At 39.3% G+C, this 27,690-nt stretch overlaps 2 protein-coding genes across 4 annotated transcripts in view; one reads left to right on the plus strand and one right to left on the minus strand.

Annotated features, from left to right (window-relative positions):
• The window catches only part of Ednra (endothelin receptor type A), a 51,729-nt gene extending 49,680 nt beyond the window's left edge, over positions 1–2,049 (minus strand). The window contains exon 1 of one of the 2 annotated variants that reach the window (XM_003476832.5): positions 1,913–2,049. The gene's annotated coding sequence lies outside the window, so the exon portion shown is untranslated. Of the gene's footprint in view, positions 1–1,496; positions 1,602–1,912 lie in introns of those variants that run through there. The other variant, XM_063260806.1, reaches the window with a different exon arrangement.
• On the plus strand, positions 1,575–23,428 carry LOC134478693 (serine/arginine repetitive matrix protein 3-like). Of its 2 annotated transcripts, none has more exons than XM_063260807.1 (2): positions 1,575–3,654; positions 12,584–23,428. In XM_063260807.1, the coding sequence occupies exon 1, from the start codon at positions 1,575–1,577 to the stop codon at positions 2,307–2,309; it is 735 nt and encodes a 244-aa protein (XP_063116877.1). In that variant the 3' UTR covers positions 2,310–3,654; positions 12,584–23,428. The 2 variants fall into 2 exon arrangements, 1 of the variants encoding a protein (XP_063116877.1); XR_010051475.1 differs by having other exon boundaries at positions 3,023–7,860.
• The last annotated feature ends 4,262 nt before the right edge of the window (positions 23,429–27,690 follow it).

Consider the following 27,690-nt stretch of genomic DNA (forward strand, 5'->3'; position numbering starts at 1 on the left):
TTGCCCTGATTAGGTAAAAAAATAAAATCTGGTTTTCAAAATTAGGTACATGCCCTGTATTTGTCAGCTAGATCAAAGCTTAATTCGTAGTTCACGGTTTTTTCCCACCCCTCAGTTTATTATCTGGTCCATTCGAACAAATATCAATAGACCTGCGTTTCCATTCCATGGTGGAGACCAGAACTTCCAAGAACAAGGATTGATGTCATCCTCCTTTTTGATCACAAGGGGTGGGGATTCTTTGATATCTTATGCTATTTAGTGACTACGGCCTCTCTCTTTTCCAATAGGAAAGGAACATTTAGAAATAGTTTTCTTAAGGAGAGACAGAGGCCTTTTCCAGAAAAGGAATGGCTCTTCACCCATCAGAGTCAGCTAGAGGGTTATTTCGTAAACCGAGTTGACTACCACAGGCGCTGTGCCACTCATTGAAATCCACTGCTGCTTGCTCAGGTGATTAAGCAGGAGCTAAGAAGGCCAAGGTTATGGGTTCTTATCATGGTCCGCCTAGCTCCCGTTAAGACCATCTTCCAACAGTGGCACTACTATAGAAATAGTTTCTGATGAAATCTTTGTCAGCTTTCCACGTACTGAGCTGCAAAGCTAAGAGACCTGGCACATGGTCACCATATTGTCATTTTCAGTCTAATGTTCTCACAACTGAGCTATTCTGACTCTCCAAGAGAAAACCCTGTTCAAATGCATATTTTTCCTAGGATGCCTCTGTAGCTCACTTTCATGCATCTGAGTCACACTTGCTTTGAATCAGAGAGTCATAATCAGCCACAGCTCTAGATGAAGCTTCTCAGGTTCAGACCTGAAGGACAGAACACGGCTATGGAACTCACCACTCTTCCTTTTAGCGCTTCCAGAGTTTGCCGGAGCAAAACAGCTATTATTAAGTGAGCAGACAGAATCCTGATGCTTGGGCATTAACCGTTTAACATTTGGGGCTGTCAGGATCCAAGTTTACCTGTGATTAGTAATTTGGAAATTCCAATCTTAACAAAATGGCAAGAGTTCAGAGCAGGTAATTTACATGACTGCCAAGGTGTTGCTCAATCAGCTAACACTTAAACCAGAAGGGGTGATGATAGTGGGATCATAAGCAACTAAAGTAGAGAGGGAAAAACAAAAAACAACAATAACAATCACCACCACCCATAAAAGAAACAAACAAAAATCCTAGAGACTTTATACAAGTTTTCTGTGGTTTTGTTCTCTGGGTAAGAAATTAGCCACATTGCCTGGCTTTAATGCGCCTCCACCCCAACTCTATCAGGGCAAAGCTATTAGGATGGTGTAAACAGAGCCCGATTATCTAAAACCAGCCCTCGTTTTCTGCACGTGAAAGGCAACAAGTGCCCTTTAAAGGAACAAAACGCTCAGACCTCCAACAGCCAGATTTTCCAAAAGTAGCTACACCAGGGCCCACTTCCCCCCTACCCGCAAGACATCAGTTCTCCAGGCCAAGTGCCTGGCGGCCCTTGGCATACCCAGGGTGTGAAGGGAGAAGCAGTGTGAAGGGAAGACAGCTTCACAAGTAGTCTTTGGAGCAAGCGACAAGAGGCAAGATGTTCCGCAAAGTTCCTGCATGTCGGGGGCGGCGCGCGCGCTGGGCGGGGGGCACCCAGGAAGAACTACTGGGCTTCTTTTTACTAAAATCCCGAATTCCGCCTCAGGAGGGGAAGTGCTTTGCATCAATTCTCCAACCGCGAACATTTCCCCAGCGCACCCCTCCCCGGAACGCGCCCTCCCCACCCGGCACCCTCGGGCAGGTGGGTGCCAGTCCCATGGCGGCGCAGGGTGGGGGCGACTGGTCAAGAAGGTGCCCGGGTCTTCTCCACCGAGTGGCCCAGACGGCGGCTCCCACACCCGCAGCCCAGTCCCAGAAGCACAGACTTGCACCGACCGTGGAGCCCTGGAGCCCGGCGGGGCGCAGACAGCTGCCCAGTCCGCGCGGCGCCTGGGCCCGAGGCGGCGGGGGCGGCGCGGGCGGGGGGCGCGGAGGTGACCGGTGTCCCCGGCGGCGGCGGCGGCGGGGCGGCAGCCCTGGGCGCAAGGCCGCTCGGCTCCGGAGAACTTCCCGGCGGGGCGCAGCTTCTGCAGGGACGCGTCGCAGAGCCTTCGGTCTCCGGCGACCACCAGGTGGGATGGAGAAGCCTCCCCACGCCTCTCCGAGATCGCCGGACCGCAGGGACGTCCCGGCGCGCGCGAGGAGTCGCAAGAGAAAGAAAACTGGCGAGGAGCACGCCTCCGCCTGTCCACGTCCTCCTCCCCGAGCTCCCGGACCTTCTACTTCTTGCTAGGACTGTGAGAGCGTCCTAACCTACAGTGCTCCAGGGAGCAAGACAGGAGGAGCACAAAAATGCCGCCCCCTCCCAGGCCCCCAAGGGCAGGAGTCTTTTAACTGTTTCCTTCCTGAAATGAGGGGGAGGGTTAGCAGAGGAGACAGGAGGCTCGTCCCTTGGCCAGTCAGGGCGGGCAGGTCTGATCTGTGGAGGAGCAGCTGGAGACAACCGGCGCCCAAGGGTGGCTTCTCCTCTGCCTTTCCTTTGATTGGCTTGGGCGCGCCCTCTCCAGTTTACAGGAAGTTAGGGGACCCAAGTGGACAGTAGGTTTCTGGATCAAGTGAGAGTTGCTTGTATCTTGTTTCTCAAGCCAGGGTCCCAGGAGCACAGGCCTCTAGCCTGGGGCAAAGGAGGTGGCCCAGGAGAGTCTGTGGAAAGGTCTGAGGTGAACCTGTAGCGCCTGGAGAAAATCAGATAAGGAGGGTACAGACCCTGCTCAGCGTCTTTATCATAGCTGGGACCCTAACCAAAATCCGGGGTGGTCGGTGGGAGAGGAGAGGTGTGCAAAAAGGCCCTTGTCTGTAACAGGTGAGAAAAACAGCGACTCTAATGTGTAAGGACCATGACGACTCTTCAGGGAAAGCCTGGCTTGCAGTGGCCTAATGTGGCAAGGAGAGATGGGAGCCTGGTCACATCACATCACAGACCACTCAGATTGTGTTTCAGCTAATAAGTCATCCACCCTCAAGTACAGTGGCTTAAAATAACAGTCAGTCACTTTGCTCATAGGTCTGTAGTTTGGGCAGGGCTTGTCTGGAACAGAGCGTTTCTGTGCTGTATAGTCAGGGGTAGAGCATGCACTTCTGCGTGCTTAGTTTTTCTCCGTGTGTGCATCTCCACAAAAGTAGTTTGGGTTTGGCACAGTGTGGTTGGCTAAGATCCAAGAATGAGTGTCCCAAGAGACAGGAAGTGGAGGTTGCCAGGTTTCTTAGGATTTGGGCCCAGAAATGGGCACAAGGATCTTCCAATAGCTGAGCAGTCACAGACCTCAGATTCAAAGCAAGAGTGTAGATTCCCCATCTAAGAAAGAGATGGGTGTCAAAGACTTAGGGAGCATTCTGTAAAACCATTAAGGATGTCCTAAGAACACCACAATTGAAAGGGGCCTTTATGATTCTCTAGCTCTGTTGGACTAGGTATTTCTCCTCTATTATACCTACAGCTTCTCTCTGAAGGAGACTTAACCAGCTGGAATAACTTAAGTGCCCCGAAGAAGCTCTGGGCAAGTGGCTTGGCAAACTGACGGTATTTTCTAGGAAGAAAAGGTTACTGTCTTCTCCCAGAAGAGGCAGTTCACAGCATGGTATGTAAAACCTGATGGCTGTCAGTCCCTATGTACTCTCCAACCAGGGACAGTTACATAGTGCACAACTAAACGTGTCAGTCTGTCCAGTCTTTGTTAGAGCACACCCACCAGTCCCTGTGTTTTGAGACAGCTGATCCAATTGTGGTGTGGGATGACTTCTTAAAAATTCTTCCTTCACACCCACAGGATGGTTATTATAAACAAAAAACAAAACCCAAATGAGAAAATAGCCAAGTGTTGACAAGAATGTGGAGAAATTGGAATATTTGGATATTGCTGGAAGGTAAAATAGGGCAGCGGCTGTTGGAAAACAGCATGAAAGTCCTCAAAATGCTATCATTATTATTTTTGTGGTACTGGGGTTTAAACCCAGGGATTTCAAACTGAGCTACATCTCCAACCCCCTTTTAATTTGTTTTTTGAAAGTTTGAGACAAAAGCTTGCCGAGTTGCTGGATTGCCCAAATGGACTCAAATTTGTGATCCTTCTGGCTCAGTGTCCAAGAGTGTTTGCACTACCGCATCTGGCTAATTAATCCTTGAAATAGTAAATAGAAAACTTCTATGTAATCTATGAGATTTACTGCCTGGGATATTAAAATAATTGAACCAGGAACTTAGACAATATCTGTACACCCATGTTAATCGCAGAATTAGTCCTAATAACCAGAAGATGAGAACACCACAAATATTCATGAATGAATGAATGAATGAATGAAATGTGTTGTATACATCCAGTGGCATGTTGTTTAGCCTTAACAGAAAACAAAATCTTGACGCATGAGTGAAAGCCTACAGCCTGGATGAATTTTGAGGACAATACGCTAAGCAAAGTAAAGAAGACACAAAAGGACATACATTATATTGTCACAGGACAAAAAGCCACAGCAATTTAGAACCTTAATTGGCTTTCTTTATGATTCTAGAATCAGGCTACACTTTATCCCATAAAAGAGAAACTTAGTTTCTTTCTTTTTTTCTTTCTTTTTATTTTCTCTTTCTTTCTTTCTTTCTTTCTTTCTTTCTTTCTTTCTTTCTTTCTTTCTTTCTTTCTTTCTTTCTTCTCTCTCTCTCTCTCTCTCTCTCTCTCTCTCTCTCTCTCTCTCTCTCTCTCTCTCTCTCTTTCTTTCCTTTCTTTTTTGCTACCTGGTATTACACTCAGGGCCTTCACACTGAGCTAATTCTCCAGAAATTTTTACTTTTTATTTTGAGAAGAATCCTCACTAAGTTGCTAAATTGCCCAGGTTGGGCTCAAACATGCAATCCCCCTGCCTCAGTCTCCTAGAGTGCTGGGATAAACAGGCTTTGCACCATCACATCTAATAGACTAAGCATTGTGATGGGCTGCAGAAGAGGTTGGTTTTGTAGACAGAAAACATTTGAAGAAGGCAGAAACAAAAGAATGGCAACAACAAATGGTTTGACCATTTCAAAGTTACTTTCCTGAAAGGTGGGACAGAGGCACAGAGTAGTAGACAAATAGCTCATGAGTTTTTATGAGTTTACTTCAAGGTTATCTCTATGTGTGTGTAAGGCAGGGGGTAGCTCACTATTGTGCTGGTTAAACTGTCTGCTTGGGAATCTTGACAGCTTGCTTTCTACTGGGATTTCTTGGGAGGTAACATAACCAAGTTAATTTCAGCTTGGTGACATGGAACTTTGGTGCGTGTGACTTCATTTTGAGTTTTAGCCCAATTTGTTCAAGAGCTTAGTCCAAAAAATAGCTTCTTATCATTTTTATTGAACAGTATGATGCCATTTATGTGAGGGCTTTAAAACTGTTATATTCAGAGTAACGGAAGGTAGAAAGTGACTACCAGGAGCTTGGAGAATGGGGACTTGTTTATGTATTTGAGTTTTGCTTTAGGATGATGAAGAAGTTCTGAAGGTGGATGGTGGTGAGTGAAGGTTGCATGACAATGAGAGAGAAAGGTACATGTAAAATGATTAACATAATACATTTATATATATATATATATATATATATATATATATATATTTACCATAGGAAAATTTTTTTCCTGATTCAAGATGAAATCTTGTTTGTGCTACCTATTGACCTCTAAGTTCATAAAATGAGTTTACGGTCTCTTCTAAGGAAGATCTTCAGATATAAATAAGTGTTGAGTCACGAGCAAGATCTGCTTTTGAAAGACATTGGAGTTGCCTCATTCTAGGTGAGAATAACACAAACATGCCTTCTTGTTGGAGGTTTATCTCATCTTCTGTGTTTTACTTTGGAGAAAATGACTTTGGTATTTTTGGCAAAGTTAGCTTCTTATAAGCAAGACTAATATACTTCTCCTACCTCTTTATTGCCTGATTTATACTTGTAAAGAGCAGACTGTCAACAGATTTAACTGTTTTCAATTTGATTTCCAAAGGCAGATCCTTGGGAGGTGAGTTGGATGCAGATTTGCAGGTTTCCTAGGTTTCAGGGGAAACTTCCTCCATCTCACTTAATTCTGGTTCAGGCAGCTCATTAAGTGGAGCATTGCTGGGAAGGGATTTATCATGGCTTCTCTCGGCATCACATCATATTGATTTCCTGTGCAATAACTGCTGTAGATTAAGAAGTGCTTGAGATAGCACTTAAAAACCAGTGTTTCATGTTTTCTTTGGGCAAATGGTCTTCTAAATTTGAGTTTCCTGATTGACATTCACAAGTCCCTTTCACAGCTGCTGACTCCTGAGAACCTCAATCTTGAGATGCAATAAAAAATTTCAACTTCACAGCATTTGCAGGGAAAGTGTACATTTTTTAATTTCTTGGGGGGAGGAAAACTAAAGAATTGAAAGAAGAACCACAAGGAAGAACCACAAGGCTGGTTGTGAGGAGAAAAGCAAGAACTAAAGAGACATTCTCCAGAGACAAGAGACCTGGAACGGACACTGAAGCTCCCACATGGTGGGTGTGGTGGCTGGGACTATTGGCAGTGAAGGCCCTTGGCCTGAGGGTACAAAGACAAATCCTCTCAGTTGAGGTGTTTTTATTTTTTCCCTTCTGGTACTAGGGATTGAACCCTGGGCACGAGCAATAAATTACATCCCCGTATTTTTTTTTTTGGTTCCAGGGATTGAACTCACAACCTCATGCTTGCCGAGCAGGCACTTTATGTCACTGAGCTAAATTCCTGACTCTATCTCCAGTACTTTTAAAATTAAATTAAATTAAACATTTAAAATTTTGATACAAATCTCGCGAAATTGCTCTGGACTCCAACTCACAATCTTCCTGCCCTAGCATCCCAGAGTAGTGGGATTACATGCGTAGCATCATCCCTGGATAAAGGTCCATTTTAAATGAAAACTCACTATAGGCAGTTTGCTTCCAAAAGGAAATATGGTTAACATTTGAACAACTTGGGGGGTAGGGATGCTGGCCCCAACAGAAAAATCACTTTTGGAAAAAAAAATTATATTAAGACTTTTATTAACAGATGCTTGCACTTTGTTGGCTTTTTCTGAGAAACTTGGGTTATAGACTTTTGTTATAAATTTCAGATGAGATCTTGAAAGTCTCAAGTTGGCCAGATATGAAACAAATTTAAAGGCCTTGAAAAGTTTATTGAGAAAAACCAGGCTCAAAAAATTGTCATTATTCTTTCATTTAAATTCTGTATCATTGTTTTTATTGTTTTTTTCTCTTTAAAATAAATTTAAAAGGAATCAAAAAAGAATGTGCCATGCTGCATAGATAATGCAGATGATTCTAGTTAGCTGGTAAATGGACAAAAAGTATGCATTTAGTATATTAAGTTCCAACGTTTTGTTCATTTCCTATTGTTGGAATTTGACATTCATTTCTCCTTGTGCATGGATGGCCACGTGATGGTAGATATGGTAAGCTGACATTTACTCAGCCCTGTTCTGCTTCAGGAATGAATAAAATCTCACTCACTCAACCTACTGATGGGTTGGCTGTTTTCCTATGTTTACCATCTTATGGTGTCTGCATCATTGCTGAAGTTATGGTGTGGATGTTGGGGTGCCTGCTGATCTTGTATTTCATCTCCTTGATTTTCCTTATTCTCTTTACCACCATTCTTTCCAGGCTGCCTTGGTAAGGAGGGGCTCGGCAGAGTGAATGTATAATGCTGTAACACTTGTGACACTGTGTCTCTGACTGTGGCTGTCAGCATCCTCTTCCTCTTCTTCATGCACAAGAAGCTGAAAAACTGGTGGATGCCCAGGTGGCCCCAAGGTAGGAGTAGTGGAGCTGGTGTCATCTTGTCTGACCTTAAGAGTGTTCTCTGATCCTTCTTTCCTTCCTTTCTTCCCCACTTTATGTTCTGTTCAGAATTCTACAGCTTGCTGAGTGGAGGACATTGGGAGATACAAAGCATTTGCAAAGGTTACTTACCATCTGCGGTGTGTTTACTAGCTTGAACTGGCTCTGTACTAGAGCCTGTAACATTTGCCACCTCCTTATTCTTTTCTCCTTCAATAATGTCAGACTCTGTTTCTCCATCTTCTTCCTCGCTAAGGTATTTCTGGGGTGGGTGTGTATGGCAGTTGGGTATACAAATACATCTTCCTTGGTATCATTTCTATTGATGAAACTGTATCTGTTTCTCACTTTGAATGATTGCATTTGTCCCCAAATCTTTGTGAAGGACTTCTTGCCTCTGCTGGCAGATGCTACCAACACAACATCACCTGGGTGACTGGTTCCTGTGCCCCTCTTTGTAGTGGGAGAGTGTGAAGGTACCCAGGTTGTATGGGACTTCTCAGCATTCTCCGGGGTCCATTCTCTGCCTTCACTGCCCACTGAGCCTTATAACAATCTCCTACCCCACCCTGTCTTTGAACCCAGGACCTGTGCACTGAGCAATATCCACAGCCCTTTTTTTAAATTTTGAGATTGGGTCTTGCTAAGTTGCAAAGTTTCTCAGGCTGGGCTCAAACTTGTGATCCTCTTGCCTCAGCTTCTTACTGTGCTGGGCTTACAGCTATGCATCTCCATATTCAACTCAGTATAACTTTTGACTTTCCAAAACTAAACTACAAATAACCTGCTATTGACTGAAAGTCTTACCAGGAACATATACTTGATTATTTAGCATATATTTGATATCTTTTGTGTATCATGTACGGTGAAACATGTAAAAAACACAAGAAGTCACTTTCTCCTGCTGTGCACAATGTCTTGGAAAAAAGAGTGCTCACGGGATAATGAGTGTCACTTAAGCTCATCGAAATAGCAACAGGTAGTGGCTTTGAAATTATTATAGTAGTGCAATATGTGCTACATTTAGTTACATGCAATTATAGATAACACCACATCTTTAAATTTGTTTGCTTTTCCCTTTATTGCAAATAGCTTCATTTGTGGCCTACAAGTGTTTGTGTTTTGATAAATTTTAACTTTTTATAATTGTGTATATTTAAGACAGTAAATGGTAAAATAGACTTATCTGAGTATATTTTGTGAATTCATGATATACTTATCTTTTTCTTAAATTTTTTAAAAATATTTTTAGTCTATACCATACGGGAAAAAATTAGCATACAATGTACATACTGAGTTCAAACTGGTTTTGTGTCAGGGATAACTATATTCTAAAGTGTTAGTCTGTGTTTTCTCACTGGGAGAATGTTGTACCTGGTACTGGAGATGGTAAACTGTCTCATCAAAAATATAATCGATGCCTGATGTTTTGTAAATTTCTGATGACCCCATTGGACAACTGGAAAATCCATCAAATTTTACCTCCACTGGTGGTGAGGTAATCTGATATTAAGCGATGACATATTTCATCTGTCCGGAAATGTTTAACTTCGATGTAATCAAGTCACTAGCTACTACTTCTGGTTTCCAGCAAAGAAAAGGAATAGACAAATGAGTTAAATAAACACCACAAAGAAGCAAATCTAGAAAGCATGACTCCTAGCTCTGTCTCATCAACAAGTCAGTCAGGGCATTTTTCTTCCAGATTAAAAGAGATTTAAAGGAAAACAACAGATATAGGCAATTACCCTGGTTTGGATAAGCCAATTGGGAAAGTTCTTTTTTTGTTTTTTTTTTTACAACTGGAAAAGTTTGGATTTGAACTAGGTGTTAGATCCTGTTAAGTGATCACTGATTTTATTAAATGTGAAAATACTGTTTTACGTGAGAATGATCCTATAGTTTAGAGATTCTTTTAGGGACATATAAAATTTATTTCATTACTATGCACGTAGAAAAGCACGAGTATTAGAAAGAATGGAAGGCGTAAGGAAATACAGTGGAGTCCAGACTCCTGATACATATTCCCACTCCAAAGGGGAGAAATTGGAAGGGCTTCAGCTCCTAATGTACTATTCTTCAAGAAAAGAGAACGATACCCAAAGTGACCCAGAAGTCATTCATCAGAGCTGCCACTGTCACCTCAGGGTCAGGAAGCATGTCTGTCAGCTAAGTTTCAAGTGGTACAATGGTCTCTGGACTTTGGCAGGCATGCAGACACCTCTACTGCCTCAGGGATGCAGTCACCCACAGAGCTGTCACCCCAGCAGAGCTGAAGGGCAGTGAATCAAACCAAGAAGGATATTCTCTGCTTTGAGGGCTAATGAAATTTTCCTTGCTAAGCTTTGGACTTGCTTGGGACCCAACACATTTCCTTCCCTTTGATTTCTGCCTGTTGAAATGAGGGTTATCCACTGTTGTGTTTGGGACTACGTGATCATCAGGTTTCACAGTTTCACAGCTGGAGAAGATGAACCTCATGATGCCTCATGATGAGCCATCCCTCTAGTCTCAATCATATATGATTTGGATGATATTTTAATGACTATGGACCTTTAATGGCTATGGACCACACTTACTGCTTGCCAACACGGTGTGGAGTGCTTTTAGTGCACTATCGCTTGTAATTATTACAAAAACTCTGCAAGGTAAGTACTGTTAGGGCCCCCATCTTACATAAAAGAAGGCTGACACTAAGAAAGCTTAGGTGATTTGCCCAAGGTTATTAACTTTGTGCTACAAAAATGAATGTGTCCCTCAAGAATTCATGTTCAGTGATGGAGTCTTTCAGAGATGGAGTCTTTTGGAAAGTGATTAACTCGTAAAAGCCTCATGAATGGATTAGTACTTTTGTAATACAAGTTGTAGGGAACTAACCTCTTTGAGGCTTTCCTTCCTCTCTGTCATGTGAGGACACAGTAATCATCACTTCTGGAAAGTGTAGCAATAAAGTCACCCACTTGGATCCAGATAAACTTCACACCACATCTGCATTCAGCCTGGACTTCCCAGACTCTGGAACTACAGGAAATAAATTTCTCACTTTTATAAATTAACCAATCTTAAGTATTGTTTTGTTATAGCAGCACAGTGGGCTCAGGTTTTTAATAAGTAGCTCTGATAACCAGTTAACTGTTGTATAAATTTAAATTTAAAAAAACGCAACTGGTTAGTTTCATGTAGTTGTGGATGTGGCTGAAGGGATTCACCGAGGATGGGAAGATCCACTTTGGGTGTGAGTGGCACCAACCAATAGGTTTGTAGCCTGAATGGAATAAAAAGGGAAAGGAAGCAGGAAGTCTCACTGCTGTCTCTCTGAAGGAAGTCCTGTCTTTGCCTTTGCATTGGAAGTCTGTTTTCTGCTTCTTGTGCGACTCTTCAGCCTTCCAGTGCAGACATTTCAGACTCCCGATAGGGACTCGCAGGAGACAATACAGTGAGCTTGAGGCCTTTGACTGGTTCTTTTGATGGGATCCTTTGACTCTCCTGTGCAGAGACAGTCCTTGTGCAGTCTTGCGCACTTGACTCTGGGAGCAGCCATTATAAGCCTATTTTGTTAATCCTTATATACTATGTATCTTATTTTAAATCTTTCTGTAGTGAGTACTGACTAGTACAGTAGATGACAAGTGTGAATGGTACTCTTGAGTTGGAACGTTAGAAATGAATTACATCACTCCCCCAGTTTATAAGAGGACAGAAGGTAGGTGGCATAGGGTTTCCTGTGGTGGCGATGGATGCCTAGTAGTATAGGTTTTCCATTTCCTGCTAAATATGCTGATAGTCTATTAAAAAAACATTTTGTAAAGTTGCTTGTTTTGTAGTGTCTCCAGGATTGCAGTAAATTTCCCTTTGTGTCATCTTTAACCAGCTACAGTGCTGTTACCATTGATTCTCTTTTCCCATGCCACACATTGCAGCCTCTTTGTCATCTTTTGCCACACTGCCAGGAAACTTCCTTTGTTAATTCCGCTGATTTATTCTGTGTTATGCAAAAGAATGGGAGTTTTATTGCCTTTCATTTCGTAGGAGTATCTAGTAATTTAAAACTCTTAAATCTTCAAAATTTTGTTCTCATAATAGCAGTAAACTCCTAAGCGGCAAGCAATTTTCCAATCTACAGACAGCTACATTCCTGTCCTAGGCAAAGAAAACAGAGCATAGTATCTGTGGCTTGTAGAAAGACCATATTATAAAATTAATTGCTCCATTTCAATTAATAGAAGAGATAAGAGGTCTTGTCTAGACAGAGAAAATGGAATCCAACCAAAACATTGTACATTTAAAAACCTATGTTAACATTTAAAAAAATTAAAGTAAAGGGAAAGGTCTTTGGGTGAAAACCAGGAAAAAACCTGTCTCTGACATATGTTGCCATTACAGATAATGTGTGTGGAAGTTAAACTCATTATGACATATCTGGAATGAGATTAGTCATGAGTCTCACCCTCATAGCAACTAGTAAATTTGTGAGCTGGAGGAGGAATTGCAAACTTTTTGTAAAGGGACACATATTAAGTATTTTTGTATTTCAAGGTGTTATAATACAGATCAAAATCCCCAAAATAGGTTCATTGTCTAGCACTTGGATTGGGGGAGTGAGTGCTACACCAGCCTAGGGGTGAAGCCAGGATGTGATGTAATGGCAGGAAGAAGGCATGTCTCACTCTCTTACCGGTTTCCTTACTGTTTGCAGCCCATGAATGGCGGTCCAGCCATGCCACCCTGCCTTGGAGCCAACTGAGTGTGGACTGAAACCTCCAAAAACTGTAAGAAATAAACCTTCCCTTTCCCAACTTTGGGCTTCAGGTATTTTGTCTCATTTTGTCTCATAGGTATTTACTCATAGAGTAAAAAGTAACTAAGACAAATAGCTTGTACATTATTTTGGCTTCTACTCTGTAGAGAGGAAGCTGGAAGTGTAGCTTAGAGGTAGAGTCCCTACATAACATGTGCAGGGCTCTGGGTTCAGTCTCCAGGAGCATTAAAAAAATGTACATGGCTGTTCATTTCAGCCCTATTTGTAAAAGTAAAAAGCTGAAAATAACCTTAGTATCTATGGGGACTGTAAATAAATTATGATATATCCATACTACAAAATACTATTTCATATAAATTTCATCTTTGACTTAAAAAATTACTAAGATATGCAGTATTAAGTAGAGAATAAATCACACTATGTCATATAAGGTACAGTAGATACTATTTATATAAAATAAAACAAAAATAAAATGCAATTATACAGATTTGTATATGTTTATAAATTACTGGAAGAAGGGTTGGAATAATAAGTACTAAACAGTTAAAAATCAATAACCTCTAAGAGAGGAACAGAATGAAAGAATGTGAGTAAAAGGCTCTTTTATACTTTACACACTTCTGTATTTTTTGAAGATTTCTAAATGACAATACCTTACTATATGTATGTATGTCTTGAAGTGACGTTATATTCATGTATTATTTATGTGACATTTTTGGTGAGACTAGCATTGGCTACTTGCACTATTACCACCATCACCCTGGAGAAAACACAGAGAACATCAGAAGTTTTTTTTTCTTAGATAACCTAATAGTTGGCCTACTCTTTTAGGTATCATCAAACCATATAACACATGGGTTAAACCTAGTCTGCAACCTATTTGTACAGAGAAAGTCATTAAAAACAACTCTCACTTTTTATAACATATCATCTATTGCTGCTTTTGAACTTTAAGAACAAAGCTGAGCAGTCACAAGAGCAGCCATATAATTCTCTGTATTCATCATTTTCTTATCACTGGGACAAAAGATCTGATACCAGCAACCTAACGGAAGAGAAGTTTATACCAGCTCACGGTTTTGGAGGATTCTGTCCATGGCTGACTGGCCCTGAGCCAGAAATTCCATGGCATAAAAAAAGCTGCTCAATCTATGCAGCCAGGAAGCATAGAGAAAGGAGCTGAAAACAACACTTCCTTTCACATCACGTCCTCAGTGACCCACCTCTTCCACCATCAGGCCTCACATCCTGACAGTACATTCAACTATGAACTCATCAATGGATGAATTTGCTAATGAGCCTAGAGTTCCAATCCCCTTCCAAAAGCATCATCTCTAATCGTGTGAGGTGGGGCATTGCTCACAAATGCATGTCACCAATGAACCACTCATGCAAAGGCATGAGGCTTAGGGGCCACCAACATAAACCATGACACTATTCTTCTAGAACTGAACATTACAAAGAGAAGTTACTGTATTCAATGAAAAAATGACTGATTCTCCTTACAAATGATAAGCTCTACATGTGAGGTGACAACTACACAATTGGGAGATAGAAAGGATAGACTTGCTGGGTACATGATAAGTAAGCTCTGCTTCAAATGAATGCAGTGCTATGGCTGTACCTTTAGACTATAGAGAATGTGGTCTTCCAGTGTATGAGTCCATTTGATCAAAATGTCTTCAATAAGTATGTACAGAATTTTAGAGTTGAAAGAGACTTTTACTCTGCATTCTATTTTACTCCTGATATTATGTAGATGTGTGATCTTGGCAAGTTCCTTGGGCTTCCTAAGCCTTTTCCTTACATATAAGAAGTTGTAAGTTTGCATTATCTATGGAATTTCTTAGTCTGAATGATTCTATCATTTATTTCTAATGATAAATTATTTCTAATTTATTTCTTATGATTTTAAGATCAAAATATGTATCTCGGGTACAAAAATAGGTAATTAAACATGTTTCCTTATTTACTATTGATCAGGATATAGTGAAAAAAAAGTTTTGGGAAGATTCATTTGACAGAAATGTTTTACTCACTGCGTAGTAAACAGCGGCCAGAAAAGATGTTGATGTGACTTCCTAGTGTGGAGCATGAAGGTGGGCAATGAAATGATGATGGATAATGATTTTGTGGCTTGAAGGGAAACTTTAAGGCACAAATCATGAAAAGAATCAATATAACTGCTAGCCTATGCTCTATAACAAGCCCTCCTCAAACCTTGGTAATATACTGGTTTCACAGAACAGTGGAATCACAGAATCAGCTCATGATTTAGTGGGTTAGTGATTTGGTCAAAGCTCAGCAGGGGACTGGTTTAGTTGGTTGTGGTTGTGCTCGTTTATCAGTTGGATTTGCTCACAAATCTGCAGCCCACTAGCATTCAATGGCCTCACTTGCATATCTGGCTTTTGGCTGGAGTAAGGGTATGGTATGTGGGCCATATGTTTTCATTATCCACAAGGTTGCATTGGCTCATTCATCTCACGGTATTGCCCAGAGTCAAGGCACTCAAGTGTCTATTGGCATCGTGTTTGCCATTGCCATTATTCCATTGGCCCAAGCAAACTGAATGGTCAAGCCTGGAACCAGTCCTAGAGAGACAAAGTAACGCAACCATTTATGCAGATTATCTAAAAATTTGGTGTTGTTGATGGGGGACTAGGTTGGATCTCAGGAATAAATCAGGAAGAGTAAAAAAATAGCAACTTGAAAGTTTCCTAGACAATGCTCAAAATAGTTCAACAGTGTTTATTGATTAAATACTATAAACCAGGTACTATGTATAGTGATAAAAAGACCTGGCCTTACTCTTAGAAAGACCAGAGTCTAATGACGTGAAGGGGTAAACAAATTGCTTGAAAATAAGTCACTTAGTGTTAGGACTGTCTGCCAATTAGGGAGGCAAAAAACATTTGGGAAAAGGGCTCTCTAGTACGTATTTTTGGCTTTGAAGATCATCGCATCTGAGTCTGTAGAAACTGACTGTATTCTGCTGTAATAGCATGAAAGGCATGATAGACAATATGAAAACAAAAAGGCTGGGTAAGGAAGATTGATGGTGAATTCATCAGAGTAGTGGGAAAGGGGAGCCACATTTGGGAATCCCAAAGGGTTTATGGGAGAGGAATTGATTTTGAAACAGTTTGAAAGCATTCAAGCAGAGATGGCTGATATAGGAGGGCATATGGAGCTGCATATCTGGGTCTAGTAAGGTCTTCTGGCTCAAAATACAACAGCATAGTAATTAGTAACTGAAGCCACAAGTGGAATGCATTTCATTTGGAGCCAAAATGTGAAAAAGAAAGGGCAAGGAGACTGGAAGGGGCCTTACACAACATTTTTTTGTTAACATAAGCAACAACTAGAAGCTTGTCAAAAAGAGACATCAGAGAATGAATTAGAAAAGGGCAGTGTCTCCAACATAGGGGAAGAAGAGTTTCAGGAATGTGTGAGCATTCAAGAGAGGTCAAAGGGAATGAAGAGTGACACCACGTCATGGAGCTGGCCACTGAGGGGAATATTGTTCTAGGAATGTCAAGCTTAGCCTTTAGGCAAACTCCTCTGCTATACACACATGCAAAATAACTGAGTAATTAGAAACAGTGCAGAAAGACATGCAGCAACATTGCTTAGTGTGGGTATAAATCTTTTTGCTCTATTTATATTTGTGGAGGAAAACGAACGCCATCTATAATTAGCATGCTCATTAGGTTTTTCAAGACTTTTCTAACTTTTGGAAAAGCAATTCATTGGGAAACAATCCTATTTATATTGTTATATAGGAGTGCACAATGGTAAGGTAAAGTTTAAAGCAAAACATCTTTCTAAATTCTAGGTGAGGTCTTTAAAACTCAAAATTTTTTTTCATTACCATATATGAAGGCTTTTAAAACTAAACACATATTAATGGTGCATATTAATGGAGTTCAGTGTGATATTTCTATATGTGTACATAGCATTTAGTGATCAAATACAACCAACTTTCATCTTCCCATTCTTTCCTCCCCACAGCCCTCTCATATCTAGTAATGATTATTCTACTTTCAGGGCCTCATCTTATTTCTGAGTTTTAAAAAAGAGTAGGTGAGATTTCTAGGTTTTTTTTCTTTGTGGGTCTGAGATTTCTAGCTTTTAATGTATATTTGTTGACTTCATCTAAGCAATGCTCAATGCAGGGTATGTTCTGAGCAAAAGCTTCTAATTTTTTTCATCATTGTCAACCAAAAGTGTGAGACAACAGTGCTACAATAGGTGAATTTTGTGCTGTAAAAGATTTTGAATGAGGAGTTCAGAATTTTCACTGATCCCTCTCCAACAACTCAGCCATCTTCCATGGGTAGCAGGTGTTCACTCTAGGAGTTCTTTTGTCTCTCTGCTGAAAGATGCAGAAGTAACCTTTACACAAGGATGAAGAAGAGATTAAAATCTCAGCGACCTCTATTTACAGCTTTCAACATATTTGGAAGATGTATGTGTGAGTTTGCTAGGCTGCCCTAACAAAATGCCACAGACCGCGAGCTCACACAACAGCCACTTATTTCTCCTGGTTCTGGAAGCTGAGTGTCCAAGCTCAAGGTACTGGCACTGAAAATCTCTCCTGGTGACTTGGGGATGGCTATTTTTCCCTGTGTCCCCACATGATCTTTCCTCTGTGACTGTGCTTATCTCTGTACTGAAGGTAACTGAATCCTGATCTCCTTTTCTATGGACGTTCCTCCTATTGGGTAGCCATCCCCCATCTCATTTTACCTCAGTTACCTCTTCAAAGCCCTGTCTTCACAGTCTGAGATGCTAGTGCTAGGTGGTACTATTCGGAGGTACTGCTCACCATATGAATTTTGGAGGACACAATTCATCCCATACCAAAGTCTATATTTGCACCCTGTGGCCTCAGTAGTGTTTGTAGATGTGCACACTTGCCTGGCCCATCAGCTCTGCTCCAATTTGCTCTCTCAAGTACTGCTCTCTGGGCTTCAATGATCTTAAAAAAGTGTTCGGTTTGCTTCATGTGCATATATATTTCATTTCCTGTTTCTCTAAATTATAAGAACACTTTACTACTTTATTCGTGATTGTATTCTATGTTTTCCTCTTCTCAAAGCACTTTTTTTTCTGTCTCCTTTTAATCAAGTATGCATCATATCTTCTATGTTGGTGTTTCACCAACATCTTATAATTCCTAAAGCATTCTGTGGTCAAAGAATATTGGGAAATGCTGAGCTGGGTGAGTCTGAGGAAGTGGTTTTGGGTGTTACTCATCATTTTAGTGATACTGTGTTTGTATTAGTCACTGCAGGTGAGGTTTACTCATGTTGCAGTTTGTGACTTCTGTCTGAAAGTTTAACAAAATCGTGACTTGAGGATACTAAGTTGTAGATATTTTTTAAAAGTTAAACTTAGTTTGCACCCTTTCCTACTTTATTCTTTGGATATATGCTGCCTGCAATAGTGTTTTTCCAAAACATTTAGTTTCTTTATATTGCCATTATATAGGAATTAAATTAAATGTTTTTACAAAAGACCTCATTCCCATCCTATCTTTATTTGGAGCAAGTTCTACAATTTCAGAAATAGTGTTTTGGTCCGTGTAACAGAAGTCCATGACCTGGTGGCTTATAAATGACAGAATTTTTCTTCTACTTCTAAAGACCTGGAAGTCCAAGATCAAGGGATAGAATATTCATGGTCTGGATTATAAACATTATCTTCTTTACATGTTCTCAGATGGTAGGAGGAGCAAGCAAGCTCCATTGTGCTCTTGAAAAGAGCACTAATCCCAACAGTCCTCTTTTTTTTCTTTGGTATTTTTCATTTTTATTGGTACCAAGGATCAAACTCATGAGCGCCTGCTTGCAAGGCAGATGCTTATGCTGCTGAGCTAAATCCCCAGCCCCTCAACAGTCCTCTTGATACAACCATCTCTCAGAAGGCCCAACTTCCTAGTACTGCTATCTGGAGGCCAGTAATTGAGTATGTGAATTTTGAGGGAATCTAAACATGGAGATTATTACAAATTGCATCTACATGTCCATCCCAGAATCCTGAAAGGATACTCATTTTTTTCTCCCTTGAACTTCATTACAGGAGATTCTAATTGTCATTTCTTTCCATCACTATCTATTTCAGGAATTCTGTTGTCTTTATTATTTGTTATTGGCAATGCTCTAGGTCGAGCCTACATACATACTCTCTGAGATTAGCCAGGCAAACACATTTGAAAACTTTCATGCAAATACTATCCTATCTCACTTATCTTGCCCTCTAGTCCAGACTTTACTCATGCTATGAGCTCTGACCACCATACTGGCTCAATTTCTTTTCAGAAGCTCACTCTCATCCTTTGACCATAAACTGTGACTCACTAGTGGGCACTTCCCAGTTTTTACCAGTCAGATCACTTATACCTATCATTCAGGATGTTAAAGCATATTCATTCTCAGTTTTCTAGATTGCTTAAATGTTTCTTTGATTATCATCTTCCTTTTACTTGGAGTCTGTCATGGAAAACAATAGTCTCTGGTCTCACAAATTTTAACAGCTAAAAGGATGGGTATATGTAGCCATCATGCTGCTCAATCTAGAATGAGATATTTTTAAAGTTTGTGTTAGATTTTTTTTCTGGATAGTTTGTATTTAGTCCATTTAATTTTTAAAAATGTATTTAAAGCCAACATTTAAAAATTTGCCTAGTATTCCTGTAAGAAAGTAGGGCAGGTTTAGACAAATCTCATTTCCTTATGAGAGTTTCTCCGGAATCTGTATCATAAGCTGCATGGTCTCTGGAACATGAAGTGACCTCACCATCATAGTGATCCAGCTGCCTAAAGATTTCACTGCTTCTTAGGTGTAGGACAAATGCTTGTAGGAATGATTTTTGACCAATGTTAGTGTGACTATTAAACTGGAAAAGTTGTTATTTTATTCAGTCTTTGGGTGGGAAAGGGACTTTTCTAGATTTTAAGCTTGTGATACTGGAAATTTTAAAGAAATAAAGTTTTGCAATTCTTTAATAAAAAATCTGAAGAGAAACTAGAATTTCTCTGGAAATTCAATTATACTGAATCATTATGGTGAGATCCAATTTTTTTCTCAAAGGGGAAATTTTATATTTGAGGACCACTTGCCTTCCTAAAGTCTTTTACATACCTTAGAGCTATTCTAAAAACAGTGTTGTAGGTGATCAATAACAAATGACAAATTTTTTTGGTGACTGGCATTTCTCTTAAAGGGTCCAAAATATTGTGGGCCCAATATTGTGGGGGACCAAAATATTGTGATATTTTCCCTTTCCAAAATCCTCAACTTGTTCAAATTTAGAAATGGAATTTCTTGATATCAGATAGGTGAAAATTTATCATTCTTCAGATGTTGGGCCCCTAGACACTTTGCTGACAGATATAAGCTGTGAGAACTCCTCATGTTTCAGAGATTATCTGCAAATAAGCTGTAGGAGCAGAATTTTAAAATAGAACATTATCACAGTGTTACTACATCTGGAGTAAGACAGTATCCTAATTTGCAATATATGTACTTAGGAGGGTGGCAAATATATATTACTGAGGTATATAAAATTAATGTGTATAATACTTCTATTGCATGGATCTATCATTAAAATAAAAATTTTTACAAATTTAACATTATTTTCTTGACATTCTACTGTATATTAGGCAGTAGATAAATCATCAACAATAGGTTTGCCTTCATGGAGCTTGTATTCTAGTGGGGAAGACAACTGACCACTGGAAAAAAATATATTTATGTAATTTACATATCTATATACCAGACTATATATTTATAAAATAATTTGGTGGTAAATGATGTAAAAAATATAAATAAGAGTAGATAAAGATTGTGATGGGAGAGGACTACTCTCCCTACTCTTAAACTAGTTTAAGAGTAGTTTAGGTATGTCTCTGTGTAGTTGTGGCATTTGAGAAGCAACTTGAATGAGATAGGGTATGAACTATTCAAAGGTTCCAAGCAGATCTTTCCAGAAGAAGAGTTGGCAAGTGTCTGGACAATACAGGGTATGATGCTCAAAGGCCAGGGCCAACAGAGAAGTGTTTACAAGAAAGATAGAAGAAAAAAAGAGATGGACCAAGCAGTCATGAATTGCGTCATACAAAGCCTTACAGATATATATTAGTTAGCCTTAGCTCTCCAATAACCAAGAATAAAGATGGGGTTATATATGGAGAGCTTTATTAGGTGAATATTTGGGTGAGAGAAAATGGGAGGATCCAGTGAAGGCTGGGAAAGGCATGAGACTGTGAGGCAAGTCTAATCCAAGCAGAGGGTGAGAGGGAAGAGGAGTGGGTGGAAGGATCCTAGACGGCTATGCAGTACAAAGAAGATTCAGCAAAGTCACCAGTGAGTTCAAGATGGCTGCCAAAGGCGTCACGTGTTCCCCAGATGTATGTTGGATTTAGGGTCAGTCATTAGCTTGGAGCATCTGATGGGAAAGGTGATCTCATTGCAAACAGCGATGAATTCACAGTGTAGCAACAAAGGGATTTGGTTAGTTATGTTCCGCTGGTTAGAGATCTGAGTGATGCACTTAGGGTAGCCATAATATGGTCAAGAATTTGGGAGTTATTGTAAATTGACAGGCAGTAACTGGTGGGTTTCAAATAAGGGAGAAGGTGACCTGGTTACTTTAAAATGACTCTCAAAAATAGATTTTGAAGATATGGAAGGATATTGCAGAGTATTATTGAAAAATAAAGATTTTGATTAGAGTAGTAGAAATAGAACTTAGGAGATTCAGTGAGATTTTGGAAGAATTTGGGGATATAACTGAGAAACTGAGAATGGATTGAATGTTATAGTTGTCTTAGTTACTTTCTCTTGCTAAAACACCATATGCAACACCTGAAACTTAAGGAAAGAGTAGAGATTTATTTTGATTCATGTTTTTAGTCCATATTCACTGTCTTAGTTACTTTTCTCTCCTTGCTAAGACAAAATACCTGATACTCAAAATGAAGGAAGCAAAGGTTTATTTATCTTACAGTTTGAAGATTTTAGTCCATACTCAGCTGGCTCCAAAGCAGGGTGGCACAACTGAGGGGCCACCATTCATGACCACCACAGCAAGAGTGAACGAGCAAAAAGACATGTCTTCTTCCCATCCTTACATTGTATGTGGGCTCCACTCTTGGATATGTGCAGCACTCACACCACCAATCCCAGTGCTAGACAACAAACCAATCACAAATGCTGGATTCAGCCACTTCCATGACTACATGAGGATTGGGGGAGCCACCTAGACACAAACCTTAACACTGCTGGCTCCAATTCAGGGCAATATGGCTGAGGACAAGCTGCCCATATCCTGGCAGGCAGAACCAGAGAGCCAAGAAGGGATTTGGGGAGAGAGTTACACTTTTCCAGGTGTACACCTAGTGAATTGACTTCTCACCAGGCCTCATCTTCTAACATCACAGTTAGCTATAATGTCTCCATCATTCTATAACTTTTCAAAAGCTCCATCTATGAGCACATGAGGATTTGAATTAAGGATGACTTCTGAGTCTCAAGAATGAGCAACTGTGGGATGTTGTGTGCACTCATTGAAATAAAACACATTAAGGAAGAGATGAGTTACGTTCAGTTTTATGTATGTTACGTTAGAAATGCCCAGCAGATTTCTGAGTAGAAGTATCAGGTTAGCAATTGGACATATGAGTAAGTAGTGAAGGAACTGTCCAGTCTACAAATATAATTTTTGGGTTCATCTATGTCACTTAAAGTTATGAAATTGTATAAAGTCATCAAAGGGAACTAATTAGTGGAAAGAATGGAAGAGACTGAGGATAGAGCTGTGGATAGTAACTCTTGGAGGTAAAGAAGAGGATGAGGTAGGCCAGGAAACATCGAAGGGATAGCTATTAATATGGAAGAACCGTAGGTTGAAATGCCCAGAAAAATGGGAAAAAAAAGTGTTTCTAAAAGGAAGAGATCATCCATGTCGTGTTGCTTAGAAACTTGTAAGAACGCTAAACTCACCTTTGGTTAGATGAAGGTCCTGATGACCTTCACAAGAATGGATTAGTCACAATGGTAGGGAAAAAGGCAACTGTATGAAGAACGATGTTGAGCAGGTATAGAGAGTCGAGAGAGATCTTTGAAGGAAACTGCAAATAGAAGGATCAAAGAATATTGTGGTATCACAGTGTGTTAGTGTTTTTATGGGAATGATTCATAGCAGAGAATATGGATAAGAATATGCATGAGAAAGGCTGTAATTGTAGGAGCTGGTGTTTCAGCAGGCTTCTAGACAAGGATCTCACAGCATGAGTACATGGGCAGGACTTATCTATGAGCAGGATGAGCTTCTTCATAGCATGGGTGGAAAGTTTGAACATAGAGATACAGACACATAAATAGTGATGGATTGTGATAGGAAGAAGAGGAAGATATTTTCAAGTTGATTCTATGTCCACACTACAATAGGAAGTAAAACATTGGTTGAAAGGAAGAGGTTGGAGAAAAAAGAAGTGGTGAAATAAGTGTCTACAGTCCTAGATTTCAGGAGAATGGGAGAGTAATTATGGTGCAGTGTGCATATGCCAGGCAACACAGAAGGGCATCTCAGATGGGGGTTGACAGTACTGAAAAGAGGCTGTATATACTGTTGTGTGTTCCATTGTTCATAGCAATGGTTCTTAACTGGAGTCAGCGTTTCCCCCACAGTACATCTGGCAATGTTTGAGGACATTTTAGCTGTCACAACTGTGAAGGGGGAAGGGTGGTTCTACTTGAATTACAGGTTGGAGATTTGCATGGTGCATTCTTTTGGCAGCCACAGCACAGTGAAGTTTGGATTTGCTGTAGGCTGATAGGAAATTATTGGAAGATTTTGACCAAGGGCAAGTGATAATCTGATTTATTGATAAAAGTGAGACTAGGATTCTCCTAAACACCCTACAGGACATAAGATAATCCTCTAAACAACTATGAATTAGATACTTCCAAATTTCAATAGTGTCTGAGTGAGAAACCCTATTCCAAAATTTCTTAGTACAAGTATTTCTCACGTCTTGATAGTAGATCAAAATTTAAGTGTACCTGAAGAAAAAAGCAAATGGGGACCCATCTTAAGAATAACTAAATTGCCAGGGATTTAGCTCAGCAGTTCAAGCACTTGCTTAGTAAAGTCTGAGGTCATAAGTTCTATACCCAGCACCAAAAACAAAACAAAACAAAGCAAACAAACAAAAAAACCCTCCAAAACAAAACAAAACTGAATTCTCACCCATAAATACTTCATTAGATTGACACATAATATTATGGATGACTACAGGAATTTAGCCTTTATGGATACTCTGCAGTGTACTTAAAGTATTCTTGAATTTCATGAGCTTATCAACCTCCAGCTTCTAGGGATAAATCTAGATCAGATTGATCCTAATGCCCTGGGGAGCAAGGGCTGGAGGGGACTTTGTTGTTTCCTCATTTCACGTATTTCCTTCAACATTCTTGACATTGAACTTTGTGTGTACATGAGCGTACTTGCACGCGCACACACTTGTGTATATCTATATCTATGCCTGTATCAACTTCTATGTATTTGTCTATGTATTTAAGTTACCATGATTGTTTTATAGTTTATTTTGGTATTTGCATATTATTCTTTTTAAATTTTTAAGCTCTTATTTTGGTTCCAAAGTTAATTTTAGAATTAATTTTTAAAGTTCCATTGAAATTAGTTTGGGTTTTTGTAAGAATTGTTTGTAAGAATTGTTTCTATATTAATTTTTAATTTTTTTTAATTTTAAAGAGAATAAAACTAAGTAAAATACAATATAGAAAAGCCAATCAAAATAAGACAAAGTGGTACAGAACTTCAAGATAATAGGATATCAATGATGGCTACTATAATGCCCCTTGTTATCTTCACAATAGCTTCCCATACCATCAGATATAATAATCAAACAAAACATGTCAGAGTACAACGAATCAAAACAAAGTAAAGAAAGTGATACAGGACTTCAAAACAAGATGATAAGAAATCTTTGTTTTGCATTTCTAGGTATCAAATTGGTTCCTTTACCAATGGAACCCTCCTACAAAGGAATAATGTATTTTAATATTTATTCATATTTCTACCATAGGTTTTTAAGAAATACTCTTTGCTTATCTTTAAACATGTATATGAGTAAAAACTTTAAATTGTTATAAATATGATATTGCATTTAATGGATTACTATTGATTATAGTAGTGCTGTAATTTTAACAATTTTTCTCCTTTAGGAAATTCTCTTTATTTGTTCTAATAATTGTCAACTGCTGATCGTGAACTATGACTGTGCTTGTGTGTGTGTGTTCATTGTGGGTGTTTGGAGTTATTTTAGGCTCTACTTGTTTTTCAGCTTATTTTAGGAGTGCTGCCCAGTTAGCTCTTCATATGTAAATAGCACAGCCAAAAGATAATCTAAAGACAGAGAAAAGTGAAGTAGTCATCTCAGGTGGTCCATAAGTACTTAATTTATGATCCATGACCTCTTCTCACTGTGTTCCGTCTGTGAATCTAAAACTGGCAGCACCTCCTTGGAGAGGAGCATTTCATAGAAGACAGTTTTCTTATACCTGTTGTGCATTACAGTTTTTGTTGGTTTGGATTTTCCACTGGTCTGATCTCATGTGCTTTCTATTTGCTTAAAAATTTTTGGTCTATGATTATACATTTCATTGTTTCTGGTACCAATTTTTTTCTTTAAAAAGATCTTTTTCATATTTTCAAATTGGGTTTGGGAAGGAGCAAGAAGCGAATGTACGTATTTAGTCTATTACCTTGAAGAGAAAGCTTTCTGAGTTCTTTTCTGTAATACCAATTGTTATTACTCTATTCGACTGTTGCTTTTTCCTTCTGTTGATGCATTATAGAGATTTTTAAAATTGCTTAACATATGATATGAATACAGAATTGGCTAGAAATATTTCCGTTAGTTGTTTCTAAGCCTTTAGACTACTATGTCTGAATAATGAACTTATTGAATATTGTATGGCATTTTTTTTTCTTTTTTTTTTTAAGTGGTCTTTTGGTGGCTCATCCAGTACGGCCAGTTTGGAATTCAGTCACTAAGTAAACTGACAAAGGATTATTTTGTGAACGCTCCAGAAGAGGGACAGTACTAGGGAAATCTGCTGCTAGATACTTGAATAAGACCTTAAGTAGTGTCATGGAAAGACTATTCTGTTTGGAGTTTGGAGACCCATAATTGGATTATAGGTTATACTTTGGCATTTATAGCTGTGGGACCTTGAGCAAAATTCCCAAACCGCAGCATTTCATCTACAAATGGCAAGGACTGAACATGCGTTTCCCTTTTTCACAGGATTCTTGTGACAGTCAGATAAAAGAATGGACGTTAAGGCCCTTTAAGAAGCCAAAGTTAGGTAAATGTAAGTTGGTAGTAAATATTCTTCTTCCCTACTAATGATTGCCTTTGAAGATTAGATTTTAAAAATCAACAAAATTCTTGACTTTCTTAGAGATGACTCGAAATTAAAATATTTTTATTAAAATGAGACTTTAATGTATGAGAAAAAGACAAATGCAGAATAATAAGTTCTTTGTTTAATAAAAGAGCAATCTGATGAAAAGCACAGGTTTGTTTTCATTAGTGCTTCAAAATTATGCTCCCCAAAAGGAACCAATTTGGAGATGTTTTCATAGAAACATCTGGATAGTGGGTTAGATGTGTTTAGTATGTGACTTGTCTAAGTAGGCTTAATTTATTTTGATTACGAGCCTTTTCTCCAGAATACATATTTAGGACTCAATTTCCCTTTATTAGTTCCTTAGACCTAGTGTCACCTGAGCCTCAGTCTTTTAATTAGAATGCTTAATTGGGCAGTCTGTGTGAGTCAGTCTTCAATGTGAGAATTCTGCCAGGGAGGGAATTGTAAAAGAAAATTTTTGAAGTCAGGCCATGAAACCTCAGGATTCATTTCTGCCCAGCTAATTCGCCAGGGAAAATAACCTTGGGGTATATTTATTACAGAAGAAAATGAACCATTCTAGTGGATCAGGATTAAGCCTTTGGAAAAAGAGATTCATTAACAAAAAAATGGCCCTCTCCTGTACAACCTTCCCATGACCTGAAGTTATGGAAACAGAATACTCCAAAGCACAAAACCTGTTGAAAGTTTGTTTGTGCTGGTTGGAGGGGCAATCGCATTCCAAAAAAAGTGCAACAGAGTAACAGATGCTGAAAGGAAAGGTCATGACTCTGCCTTGTTTTCCAGTGGCTAAAACTCTAGAAAGTTTTAAAACTTAACATTCTTTGCAATGATAAATAAAGCATATCTCCACATTCAGATGTCGAGAAGAAGACATTAAGAATGTGAATTAATTTAAAACAACTTCATGTAGTTTTGAATAATCTAAGAATCTCTTTTTTTGAGTAATACTTCCAATGTACTGAAACAGTGTTTAAAAGTGGATTACTTTACTCACTATTTGGAAAGTATACAATAATACTCTTTCTGTTCTAGCTATAGCCCTGCATCTCTGGTGTTTTCTTGTAACATTTCATGATAGAACTGTCTATACTCAGTATATCCAATTTCTCTTCTCCCATTCTCTCTTGAATCTACTTAATGTGAACTAGTGTAGATGGATGGGTTATGTGTGACTGAGATTCTTTTTAGCAAATAATTGTAGCCATCAGGAGAGGCAGGTACAGGTTAACCATCTCTTCACCACTTCACAAATTACAATGAAAGCAAGTCTTGGTGCACATTGTGAAACTTGTGCAGATTTTATTTATAGCAAGCAAAGATAAAAAAAGTCCAAAAATTAGATTTTTGCTTATTAGGTGTTTTGGCCATGACTAGTTTAAGAATATCAACAAGTCAAACATGATGCCCAAACAACCAAATTCCCCTAAATTCAAAGCTGGACAAAGATCCAGTTAGAGATGCACGGGTACCACTGTGGGGTGTACAGGCTGTCTCAGATTTTTATACCATCTTACTTTACTGTAAAGTAGGTATGAACTATTTTAGGCACTGTGCATTAGTGTAATTACCAC

Source organism: Cavia porcellus, unplaced genomic scaffold, assembly GCF_034190915.1.
Source record: "Cavia porcellus strain 051 isolate PalLab524CR breed Dunkin Hartley unplaced genomic scaffold, mCavPor4.1 scaffold_14, whole genome shotgun sequence".
Classification (NCBI taxonomy): Eukaryota; Metazoa; Chordata; class Mammalia; order Rodentia; family Caviidae; genus Cavia; species Cavia porcellus.